The sequence below is a fragment of the Myotis daubentonii genome, chromosome 2, assembly GCF_963259705.1.
Source record: "Myotis daubentonii chromosome 2, mMyoDau2.1, whole genome shotgun sequence".
In the NCBI taxonomy this organism is placed as follows: domain Eukaryota; kingdom Metazoa; phylum Chordata; class Mammalia; order Chiroptera; family Vespertilionidae; genus Myotis; species Myotis daubentonii.
This window is the reverse complement of record NC_081841.1, coordinates 103,994,935-104,006,968: the sequence shown is the minus strand read 5'-3', so window position 1 is coordinate 104,006,968 and position 12,034 is coordinate 103,994,935. Positions and strand designations below refer to the sequence as shown.

Here is a 12,034-nt window from a genome sequence, read left to right as displayed (position 1 = left end):
TGTCTTCTGCAGCCAGCAAAACAAAAAATGGGGAGATGTGGGGAAACACAGGACTTGGTTGGAATGTCTGTAAGGAGGATTCTTGGAAAAGTCAGAAGCTTCTGAGGGGACCTTGCTGAAGGCAGTAGCCCCTACCTTGACTTTTCCAAATAAGTTCGATCCCCTGGGGTGTTTTGCTAGATTCTCTATGTTTAGTCTTTAAAGACTTGACCTTGTAGAAACATGTGCTTTCTCAAGGAAACTTACCCTACTAATTATATCTAGAAGTTAATTTGAGTTCAAGCTGTTGTTACAATAAAAAGCCAATGAGGTAGGCAATCAGGGCTATTTGCTACTAAAGCAAACTAGTCCCTTAGCCTTCTCTTTCACAGAAACATATGTCAGAGTAATCTGTTCATCCATCACTCAGAGTCTGCTGGTCAGCCCCCACACAACTCCATTATAATCTTAAGGGACCACCATTGTGTATGTGATCTGTCATTGACTGAGAGGCTATTTTCCAGCCTTTGATTGCATATACCATGAGGGAGATTATTCTTGGTGAGCCTGACCTAATCAGGTGATACTGCAAAAAAAAAAAAAAAAAAAAAAAAAAAAAAAAAAAAAAGTCTTCTCCAGCAAGTCACAGAGGAGGAAGTCAGAGATTTGAGGCTTGAGAAGGATTCAAACCTCATCACTACTTTGAAAATTAAGGGGCCACATGTAAAGGAATGTGAGTGGCCCTAAGAGCTGAAAATGGCCCTGACTAACAGCTAGCAAGGAGATCCAAGGACACAGATCTCAGTCCTACAACTACAATGAACTATTTCTACCAACAACCCAAATGTGCTTGAAAATCGATTTTTTCTCTCTCGAACCTCCTGTCAAGAACTCAGCCTAGCTGACACTGTGATTTCAACCTTGTGAAACTCTAAATAGACACCCTTGGAATGTCTGGCCTATGGAACTAACATATAGTTGGGTGTTTTTTTAAGAAAAGAAAAAGGGAAATATTAATAAACATACAGCTAGAGAAACTATTCAAAATGGAAAAAACACACAAAAAAAGATTCAAAGAATATGTTTAGACAGGACCTGTGAGACAACTTCAAGTGGCCTAATATATGTACAATTGGAGTCACTGAAGAGGAGGGGTTAGGACGAAAATTAAAACAACAACAACAACAAAAAAAAACAGTGGGCAAAATTTTCAACTTTGATAAGAATTGTATACCCACAGATACAAGAATCTCAGCAAACTCAAACTAAAAAAGCATAAAGGAACTGACACCAAGGTATAGTGTAATCACATTTTCAAAACCAATGATGGAGTAGCTAGAGAAGAAAAAGACAGATTATATACTGAGAAACAAAGATAAGAATAATAGTTGATTTTTCATTGGAACCATTCAAACCAGAAGCCAGTGAAACAACATCTTTAAATAAGTAAAGAAAAAAATGCACACTTGGATTTGGGACAGAGTAAACAGATCTATCAAAAATGAAGGTAAACAAAAACTGAAAGATTTCATCATCAGAAAACCTCCACTACAAGAAATGTTAAAGGAAATCCTGTAGGCCAGTGGTTCTCAACCTTGGCTGCACATTAGAATCACCTCTGGAAATTCTGTGGGTTTTTTTTGTCACTAATGTTGTGGCCTCACCCCATAACAAAGAAACAGAATTTCTGGAGGATGAGGTCCAGAAATCAGGATTTTAAAAAGATTCCCAGGTGATTCTAATGTGCAGCCAAGGTTGAGAACCACTGCTTTAGGCAGAAGGAAAATGATATCAGATGGAAATCTGGATCTACATAAAGAAATGAAGAACACTATAAATGAGAACTAAATGAGTATAATTGAAAGACTTTTTATTGAAGTATAATTGACATACAATATTATATTAATTTCATGTGTACAATGTAGTAATTCGACCTCTGTATATAGGGCAAAATGATTGCCACAGTAGTCTAGTTTTCATCTGTCATTGTACAGAATTAATACAGTATTGATCACAGTATTCCCCATGCTGTACGTTACTTCCCACGACTTATTTATAACTGGAGTTTTGTACCTCTTGATCCTCTCACCTACTTCACCTCAAGCACCCCCTCTTATCTAACAACAACCAATCTGTTTTCTGTATCTTGGTTTTGGTTTGTTTTCTAGATTCCACATATAAGTTAAATCATGTGGTATTTGTCTTTTTCTGTAAAAGACATTTTCTTATTTAAATCTTCTAAAAAGAAGGCTGAGTGTTGATAATCAGCACAACAATGTAGTGTAGGTTTACAATCTATGTAGAGGAAAAATGCTTCTCTCAACACAAATGCTGGGAGGAGAGGGATGGAAGCACATTGTTGGAAGATTCTTATGCTACGTGTAGTGGATTATCCCTGGAAGCTAAAATGTGAACAGTTAAATATACAGACTGTGAAACTTAAAGTGACCACTAAAATAACACAAGGTAATGAACACATCAGCAAAGGAGACCAATACATTATAAACAATATTCACTTACGGCAGTAAAATAGGAAAAAAAGAACATATGGAATTAATAGAAAATAATAGCAAGAGGGTAGATTTAATCCCAATCAAATTAATAACATTAAATGTACATCAAGGGTAGAAATTTCAGATGGAATAAAAATGCAACAGCCAATTACATGCTTCCAGTAAGAAGCCTAATTAAATATAGACAAATGGATGAAAAGGAGAAGTATGGAAAGTGGTATACCATGCTGAAACTAATAGGAAGCTGAGGTAGCACTATCAATATGGAATAAAGTACATTTTAGGGAATGTTACCAGGGATAAAGATAGTCATTTCATAATGATAAAGTGGTAATTAATCAAAATGATAAACAATCTTAAATGTTGATGTACCTAATAGAAGAGCTTCAAAATACATGAAGTAAATAATGACAGAACTAAAAGAAGAAACAGATGAGTCCGCAGTTATACTGAGATCTTAAGAGATCTTAAGAGTATTCCTGCTAGAACATGCAGACAGAAAAATCAGTAAGGATATAGAATATTCGAACAATGCTATCAGCCACTTGACCTAGGATATATGTGGACTCCTACACAAGGAACAGAAGATTACACATTCTCTTTAAGTACATGGAATATTTACCAAGACAGACCTTGTTGTTGGTCATAAACTGAAAGGGCGAGGGCTACGCCCTCCATCTTACCCCGGATCCTCCATTTTTGGGCAGCAGCCTTAGCCATGTGCTCGGCAAGGAGCTTCTTCCCGGAAGCCCAAGCCTCTGCTAGCCACACCTAGGATTTCTTTAAACTAACCAATGACAATCAAGGGAAGTGCGCACCATAGATACGACTACATCCTGTGTAACAAGACACCGACTTGCACCTGGCCAATCGGCAGGGCCCACAGTCCTCTCCTCCCCTTACTCCAACACCCCTATAAAACCCCTCTCCCCACAGAGCTCACTCTCTCTCTGCCCCAGCCGCTGCATCGGCGAGTGTAGGGGGAGCTTGAGCTAGCCCAAATACTCTATCTGCTTTTGCGTTGGACTCGGCTGGCTCCCTGGTGGTCTTTTGGGGATCCTGAAATCTGGGCTAAACAAAACAAAGTCTCAATACATTTTGAAGGACTGAAGTTATTCAAAGTATGTTTTCCAACCATAACATAATTAGAAATAAAATCAGACAGATCTTCTGCAAACAAAGAAAGAAATTCATGTCATACCTCACACTATATACAAAAATGAACTCAAATGGATCACAGACTTAAATACTAGTATAAAATCTATAACTCTCAATTTTTTTAGAAGAAAGGGTAGAAAATAATCTTGTGACCTTCAGTTATTTGAAGAGTTTTTAGATAACACCAAAACATGGTCGATGAAAGAAAAAAATTATGAATGAGACTTCACGATAATTAAGAATATCTAATCTTTAAAAAGTATTGTTAGGAGAATGCAAAACAAGTCACAGATTGTGAAGGGAAATTGCAAATCACATAGCTGAAAAGGTGGAATACAGAATATATAAAAACTTAAAATTCAGAAAGACAAAAACAATTAAAATGGCAAAAGGCAAAAGGTTTGAATAGAAATTTTATCAAAGGGTATACAGATATGTCAAATAAACAGAAAAATATGATCAATACCATAACATAATTAATTATTGAGGAAATACAAATTGAAGCCACAAAAATATCCCACTGTGTCACTGTGCTTAGTTACAATTTCTAATTGAAAGGCCTGACTGTTCCAAGTGTTGGCAAGGATGTCGAGAACCCGGGCTTTCACACACTATTGATGGGTGCATAAAATGGTACAACCACTTTGGTAAACAGTTTGGAAAACTTTTTAACATTTTAAGGAAATGAAACACATAGCTGTCATCTGACGCAGGCATTCAACTTCCAGGTGTTTACCAAGAGAAACGAAAGCAGGTAGCCACGTCAAGACACGTACAAATGTGCATAGCAGCTTTCTTAAAGTTCATCCAAAGGCAATGGATTTCAAAATAATCATGCTGAGTAAAAGAAGCCAGATAAAGGTAGACTAGATATTATGTGGTTGCTTTTTAAATAAAACTTTAGAAAATGGGAACTAAGCTATAGTGTCAGGTAGGGACTGGGGTGGGGTGCAGAGGAGCAGGTGGGTAGGACTAAAAGGGCACCAGGATACTTTAGGGATGGAACCTGCCTGCTCTCTTAGCAGTGGTGAGGGCTTCACAGGCATATACCTTTGTCAACACTTACCAAATTGTACACTTTAAATATGCGCAGCTTAATATTTGTTAATTATATTACAATAGAGATGTTTCAAAAAACTATAGCACCACAAGCTTTCTTCTGTTTAGTATTTCTTGGCATAAATATTTCAGTCCTTTTATTTTAAATCTTTTAGTATTCTTATATTTTAAGTGTGTACTTTGTGAACAATCTAAAGCTAGATTTTACTGAATACAATATGCACTTAATACGTACTTATTGACTATTCAATAAACAAGTCCAGTATGATAATCTCAGTCTTTGATTTAGTGTAGAGTTTTGTTCATGCACATTCATTATTACATTTTTAGTTCATTTCTAATATTTTTTCTTTTGATTTTTCTCATCTCCCTCCTACCTTTCTTCTTCCCCTTTCTTCCTCTATCTGTTTTTTCTTTTCTCCCCATTTTGCCTTCATTTGCATTGATTGAAAATACTTTGACCCCTCATTCCAACTTTTTCCACTCTTTTTATATTAGAACTATATACTCTATTTTATTGGTTATCCTGGAAATTTTAACATATATATTTTAACATAATCTCTAAAAGTGCACAATACCTCTACTTACCCTGGAATATAAGGACCTTACACATGGTGGCTTATTTTTGTGTGTGTGTAAAAATTTCACTTTTATTCTCCTAAGTAGACACAGGTTCTATGGCATTTTATCTTTCTTTCCTTTTTTAATATATCTTTACTGATTTCAGAGAGGAAGGGAGAAGGAGAGAGGAGAGGTAGAAACATCAATGATGGGAGAGAATCATTGATCGGCTGCCTCCTGCACACTCCCTACTGGGGATTGAGCCCGAAACCCAGGCATATGCCCTGACTGGGAATCGAACCAGTGAGCTCTTGGTTCCTGGCTTGATGCCATACTGGCCAGGCCCTATAGCATTTTAAATGAAATTGTCAGACCACAGGCTTAGCATGGAATCCGGCTCTCAAATTTTGGCAGGACAGATATGGGGCAAGGAATTCCTAAGGGAGGGTTGGTTCCCCTCCCCGCCTTCTTAAAAGCCTAAGCTGCAATGAGCCAGGCTCCTCCTGCAGGATGAGCTTTCTTCTTCTTAATTCATCCAGGAGGAAGCTGCCCTTCACAGACTCCAGATTTACCCAGGGTCCTCCATCTGATCTCTCACCCACTCTTGTGGCTTTGAATTATTTCCTATACTTTTTTTTATTCCTCACCTGAGGACATGTTTTTATTAATTTGGAGAGAGAGAGATGGAGAAAGAGAGAGAGAAAGAGAAACATCAATGTGAGAAATATTGATCAGTTGCCTCCCGTATGCGCCCCGACCAAGGGATTGAATGCGAACCCAGGTATATGCCCTGACTGGGGATCACAACCTCTTGGTGTATGGGACCATGCTCCAACTAACTGAGCTAACTGGCCAGGGCCCTACACATTTTAATTAACCAGAAATATTAATACGTTTTCTATTCTCCAAGCTTTCTGATTAATAGTGCAGTGACTAAGAATGTAGTTTTGGAATTTTGAGTGTTTGGGGTTCAAACCAAGACTCTACTACTTACATCCTGTGGCTTTGGGCAAATTAATAAAAGTCTATGTACCTTGATTTCCTCACATGCAAAGCGAGGGGCAGCAATAGCACCTGCCCTACAGGCTATTGTGTGCACTAAATACATTAATGCAGTTGAAGAGCTTAGGACAGTGCCTGGCATACAGTAAGAACTCAGGCATGAGCTGTTGATATTGCTACTATTTTTGTGCTTGAAGAACTTGTTCTGAGGTTACACTGCATTCTATTCCACAAAGGAGTTAATGCCTTATGATATGAGATATGAATTTCCATAATAAATAATTTTCAACTTTCAAGTGACATTAGGTAGCTTATTTGTGTCTGAATATAAAGAAATGGCTTCTTCAGTGACAAAATAAAAAGTGCTTTATATGCATTGTTGTTCTGTTTTTCTTTCTTTTAGAAATTATTGTGTCTTGTGGTTAGAGTTTCAAAGTCTGTTTTTCAATTATACATTATTTCTATTGCTGTTGCATCAGCAGATACTCCTACACAGAGAAGCTTCTACCACTTAAACGTAGCATGATAACACTTTTTTTTTTTTAAGAGAAAATGATGCCAGCAGCTGGTTCATTTCATTTAAAATCAGAACACATCAGTATATGTATGCCAGGCCCCAGAACAATCCTGCATATCACATGTGCTGGCATTGCTCCATTAATAACACTTGAACAAATGAATTTCAAGTTCAAGTTTTCTCCCCAAATAACACAGATCACAGTTCCCCAATACCTGGTGAATGAAGCTTGGTGGTTGAAGCTGCCGCTCTCTTCGGAGATGAAACAGCAGGTTTATTAGCATCTTGATCTTTTTGTAGTTCTTTCTTTGTTCCTATATATAGTTTTTTTTTTTTAAAAAAAAGAAACAGAAAGAAAGCAAACTAGTTACAACTGGAACAGTAACACGAGCTGTTTGTGGAAAGGGATGTTTAACAAAAGGCAAACAGAGCAAAGTCATATTTCGATGATTTGCTGCTATGGTCACACCCCCTGTGCTTCAGGGATGACACACTTGTTTACAGTGAAGGGAATTCAGCTGGAGGGGTCAGGGGACTAAGCACACTGCTGTCTCTGATTTGATGAAAAAATCCGTATCTTGGGAGGTCGCGGCACTCCAATGGCCCTGATGAACTATGTGGCAATTAATATTGTCCTGTCCTTAGCCACCAACATGCCCTGCCTGCCTCTTTCTGCAGAAAGTAATTTTCAGAAGACTGAGAAGGAAGCTGTCGCTGAAGTAACTACTGATGACTTCAGCATCATCGAGGACCCAGCCATGGGGGCCGTGGCCTGCCTCGAAATAATTTCCATGCAGCTGGTCCACACAGGTGACCTGTGAAGCTTCTGTGCTCTCTCTGCGGCAGCTGAGCCTGTATGGAACCAGAGCTGGCCCCAGCAGAATGGGGTGTGGGTGATATCTCAACAGCAAGTGGCATCTAAGAACAGCTCCTCAAATCATGTCCGGGGGCACATGGAGCCTTTCTCCCTGTGTGCTGAACATGGACACTCACCTTTACGTCACCTTCATCAGAAAGTCAAAGAACAATGGATGGGAAATTAGAGAAATAACACAGACCTGGATGGACCTAGACCTGCCTCTACTCTAGCAGTTTATTATGTTATTTCCAAACCAAACCTTGATGATGGTTCCTTAGATGCTGAGCACGAACCTCCAACTTCCCCCTAAGTTCTAGGGGTAACCACTGCTGGCAATTTGGTGATTATTCTTCCAGATCTTTTTCTAGGTATTTATAAATATACTAGAGGCCCGGTGCACAAAAATTTGTGCACTTGGGGGGAGAGGGGGTCCCTCAGCCCGGCCTGTGCCCTTTTGCAGTCTGGGACCCCTCAGGGGATGACCACCTGCTGGCTTAGGCCCGCTCCCCGTGGGATTGGGCCTAAGATGGCAATCGGACATCCCTCTGGCAGCCCGGCAGCCCTCAGGGGATGTCCACTTGCCAGCTGGGAGCAGGCCTAAACTGCAGTCAGATATCCTTAGCGCTGCTGAGGAGGCAGGAGAGGCTCCCACCACCACCGCTATACTGGCAACCGTAAGCCTGGCTTGTGGCTAAGCAGAGTTCCTCCCATGTGAGAGTGCCCTGACCAACAGAGGGCAGCTCCTACATTGAGCGTCTGCCCCCTGGTGGTCAGTGTGTGTCATAGTGACCAGTCATTCTCAGTCTTTCTGCTGTTAGGGTCAGTTTGCATACTACCCTTTTACTATCTTACCTAATAATAGACAAACATGTAAATTGACCATACCTTTGCTATGCTAACCAGCCAATCAGGAGAGTATGCAAATTAACCCAACAAAGATGGCAGTTAATTTGCATAATTAGGCTCCAAGTGGCAGAGCAAAGCCTGACGGATCCCAGGCCGGAGCAGCGAAGCCTAACGGAAGTCCTGTGTGTTTATGTCTCCTGTCAGGCCCCAGCAGCCCCAAGCCCAGCCACCTCGGTGCTGGGCTGCTGGGGGCCAGATTGGAGACACAAACACACAGGGAAACCCGGCACCCAGCAGCTCCAAGCCCCACTGAGGCAGTGCTGGGGTTGCTGGGGGCTTGACCAGAGACACAAGCCTGCAGGCCTGGCACCCAGAAGCCCCAAGGACCACCACCTTGGCGCTGGGGCTGCTGGGGGCCAGATCGGAGACACAAACCCACAGGGAGGCCCTGTACCCAGCAGCCCCAAGGCCCACCACCATGGCGCTGGGGCTTCTGGGGGCCAGATCGGAGACACAAACCCGCAGGGAGGCCCTGTACCCAGCAGCCCCAAGGCCCACCACCTTGGCGCTGGGGCTGCTGGGGGCCTGATCGAAGACACAGATCAGCAGCCCTGGAGCCCAGCAGCCCCAAGTCCCGCTATCAAGGTCCTGGGGCTTCTGGGGGTATCAGAGACACAAACCCACAGGCCCAGCACCCAGTAGACCCAAGGCCAACTACCGTGGTGCTGGGGCTGCTGGGGGCAGGATTGGAGACACAAACCCTGCAAGCCTTGCACAGAATGGGTGCTCAGCTCCAGGCGAAGTGCTTTCCCTCCGACCCCACTCTCCCTGGGAGTCTGGAGCAGAGGGCCCTCTCCCTGGGAAGCCGGAAATCTGCCTCTGGGGCGACTGTGCAGCAGCCACGCCTGGCGAGCCATGGAGAGGGTGACCTACCCATGTGGATGTGTACGCTGGCAGAGGCCACGCAGCTGCCATAGTTGAAGTCGTCCTTGATGTAGGAGCGGAGGTAGTGGGGATCAGAGTGGGCCAGGTTGGCAATGGAACCTCAGCTCCCCACGGAATGACTAGAGCACACGGTCCTCAGTCACTTCCTGAGCAGCAGTCAGCCCTGACCAGGGATCAAACCCGAAACCTAAGTAGGTGCCCTGGCAGAATGGAACCCAAACCTTTTCTGTGGCAGAGGAGCTCCGGCTCACAGCAGGGGCCAGGGCAGCCAGAGGGGTTTTGTTGAGGGGCCCCAACAGGCAGCCCACAGCACAGTGGGTTAGAAGCTCCTTCCGATACAGCAAGGTTGCGGGTTGGATCCTGATCAGGGCACAGACAAGAAGCAACCAAAGAGAGCATAATGAGCGGAACAACACACTGGTGTTTCTCTCGCTCCCTTCCTCTCTCTAAAATGACCAATCAATAAAAATTAAAATAAAAAATAAACTCTCTGGCTTGGGGATTTGCTAAAAAAGTTAGAAAGTGAAATCCCATCCCTTCCCGCTCATTCAACAAATACTTCATATGCTCCTTCAATAATCACACTGGGGATGGGTGTTTGTTGGTTTGTTTTGGTTAATCCTCACCTGAGGACATTTTTGCATTGATTTTTTTTTTTTTTTTTTGGAGAGTGGAAGGGAGTGAGAAAGAAAGAAACTGATGTGAGAGACATCAATTGGTTGCCTCTTGCTGAATCCCGGACCAAGGCCCGGATTGAGCCTGCAACCTAGGTACGTGCCCTTGATTGGAATCCAACCCAGTACCCTTCAGTCCGCCTGCAGAAGCACTATCCACTCAACCAAATCAGCATTTTTTTTCTTTTTAAGTCCTCCCCTAAGGCTATGTTTTTTTCATTGATTCTAGAGGGAGAGGATGGGAGAGAGAAAGTTCCCCAAGCATTCTGACTGGGATGGAAGCCACAACCTGTGTATGTGCCCTCACCTGGAATCGAACCCATTACCCTTTGGTTTGTGGGAGGACACTCTAACTACTGATCCACACTGACCAGGACCTGGAGGCACACTTAAAAAAATTTTTCAGATCTGCCCTGGCCAGGTGGCTCAATTGGTCAGAGTCTCAACCTGTACACCAAAGGGTTTCCTGTTGGATTCTAGGTTAAGGCACATACTTAGGTTTAGGTTAGATCCCAGTGGGTCAGCAGGTGCAGAGGCAGCCTAATGGTATTTCTTTGTCACATGGATGTTTCTTTCTCTAAAACTCAATTTTAAAAACATCCTCAGGTGAGAATTAAGTATATATATACATATATTTAAAATTTTTCAGATCTAAAATTTTATTTGGTTCTTTTTTTACATTTTATTTTTCATTTACAGTTCGCATTCAATATCCTATCCTATCTAATAAAAGAGAAACATGGTAATTGGCATATGACTGCTACCCTTCCCATTGGCTAATCAGTGAGATATGCAAATTAACTGGCAGCCAAGATGGCGGCCGGCAGCCAGGCAGCTTGAAACTAACATGAGGCTTGCTTGCTTCAGTGAGGGAGGAAACCAACGTTCCCCGCCTGCCTTGCCAGCCTCTGAGCCTGCAGTTTAAGAAACATTGTAACGAATATAGAAGCTAAACAAAACCCCAGAAACCTGCTTTCAGGAGCTGAGGCCAAAGAGCTGGAGCCTCAGAGCTAAAGCTGGCCCAGAATAAAAAAGAAAAAGAAAAAAAGGAGCAGTTGGGAGCTTCAGTCACCCCCAGCCTGAAAACAGCCCTCAGCCCCTCACCCAGACTGGCCAGGCACCCCAGTGGGGACCCCCACCCTGAAGGGTGTGTGACCAGCTGCAAACAGCCATCATCCCCTCACCCAGGCTGGCCAGGCACCCCAGTGGGGACCCCCACCCTGATCCAGGACACCCTTCAGGGCAAACCAGCCAGCCCCCACCCATGCACCAGGCCTCTATCCTATATAGTAAAAGGGTAATATGCCTCCCAGCACCAGGATCAGCGGAGCCGCGAGGCCTCCCAGCACTGGGATCAGCGTGACGGGGGAGGCACCCAAACCCCGATCGCCCTGCAGCTCTGTGTGTGACAAGGTGCGGTGCCCCAACCCCCCCGCCCCCCACAGGCCCTTCTCTGTGTGTGACGGGGTAGAGCCATAACCTCCCCATCGGCCCTGCCCTGAGTGTGAGAGTGGCGGCGCCCCAACCACCTGATCGGCCCTGCTCTGTGGGTGATAGAGGGTGGTGCCCCAACCCTCCCCCCCACGGGCCCTGCTCTGTGTGTGATGGGGTAGAGCCATAACCTCCCCATCGGCCCTGCCCTGAGTGTGACAGGGGGCGATGACCCAACTCCCCTATCGGCCCTACTCTGTGAGTGACAGGGGGGAGCTCCCCAAGCCCCTGATTGGCCCTGCTCTGTGCATGACAGGGTACGGAGCCCCAATCCCCCTGATGGGCCCTGCTCTGTGCATGACAGGGGGTGGCGCCGCAACCTCCCCATCGACCCTGCCTTGAGCGTGACAGGGGGCGGTGCCCCAACCCCCCAATCGGCCCTACCCTGACCGTGACTGAGGGTGGCATCGCAACCTCCCAATCTGCCCTG

The 12,034-nt window shown here is 43.9% G+C and overlaps 1 protein-coding gene across 2 annotated transcripts in view; it reads right to left on the bottom strand.

Moving 5' to 3' along the window:
* Positions 1-12,034, bottom strand: part of MTUS2 (microtubule associated scaffold protein 2) — a 421,538-nt gene that overhangs the window by 115,847 nt on the left and 293,657 nt on the right. For both annotated transcript variants that reach the window (XM_059684080.1, XM_059684081.1), the window contains exon 6: positions 7,005-7,103. In XM_059684080.1, the coding sequence (XP_059540063.1) occupies positions 7,005-7,103 (99 nt within the window). The remainder of the gene's footprint in view (positions 1-7,004; positions 7,104-12,034) is intronic.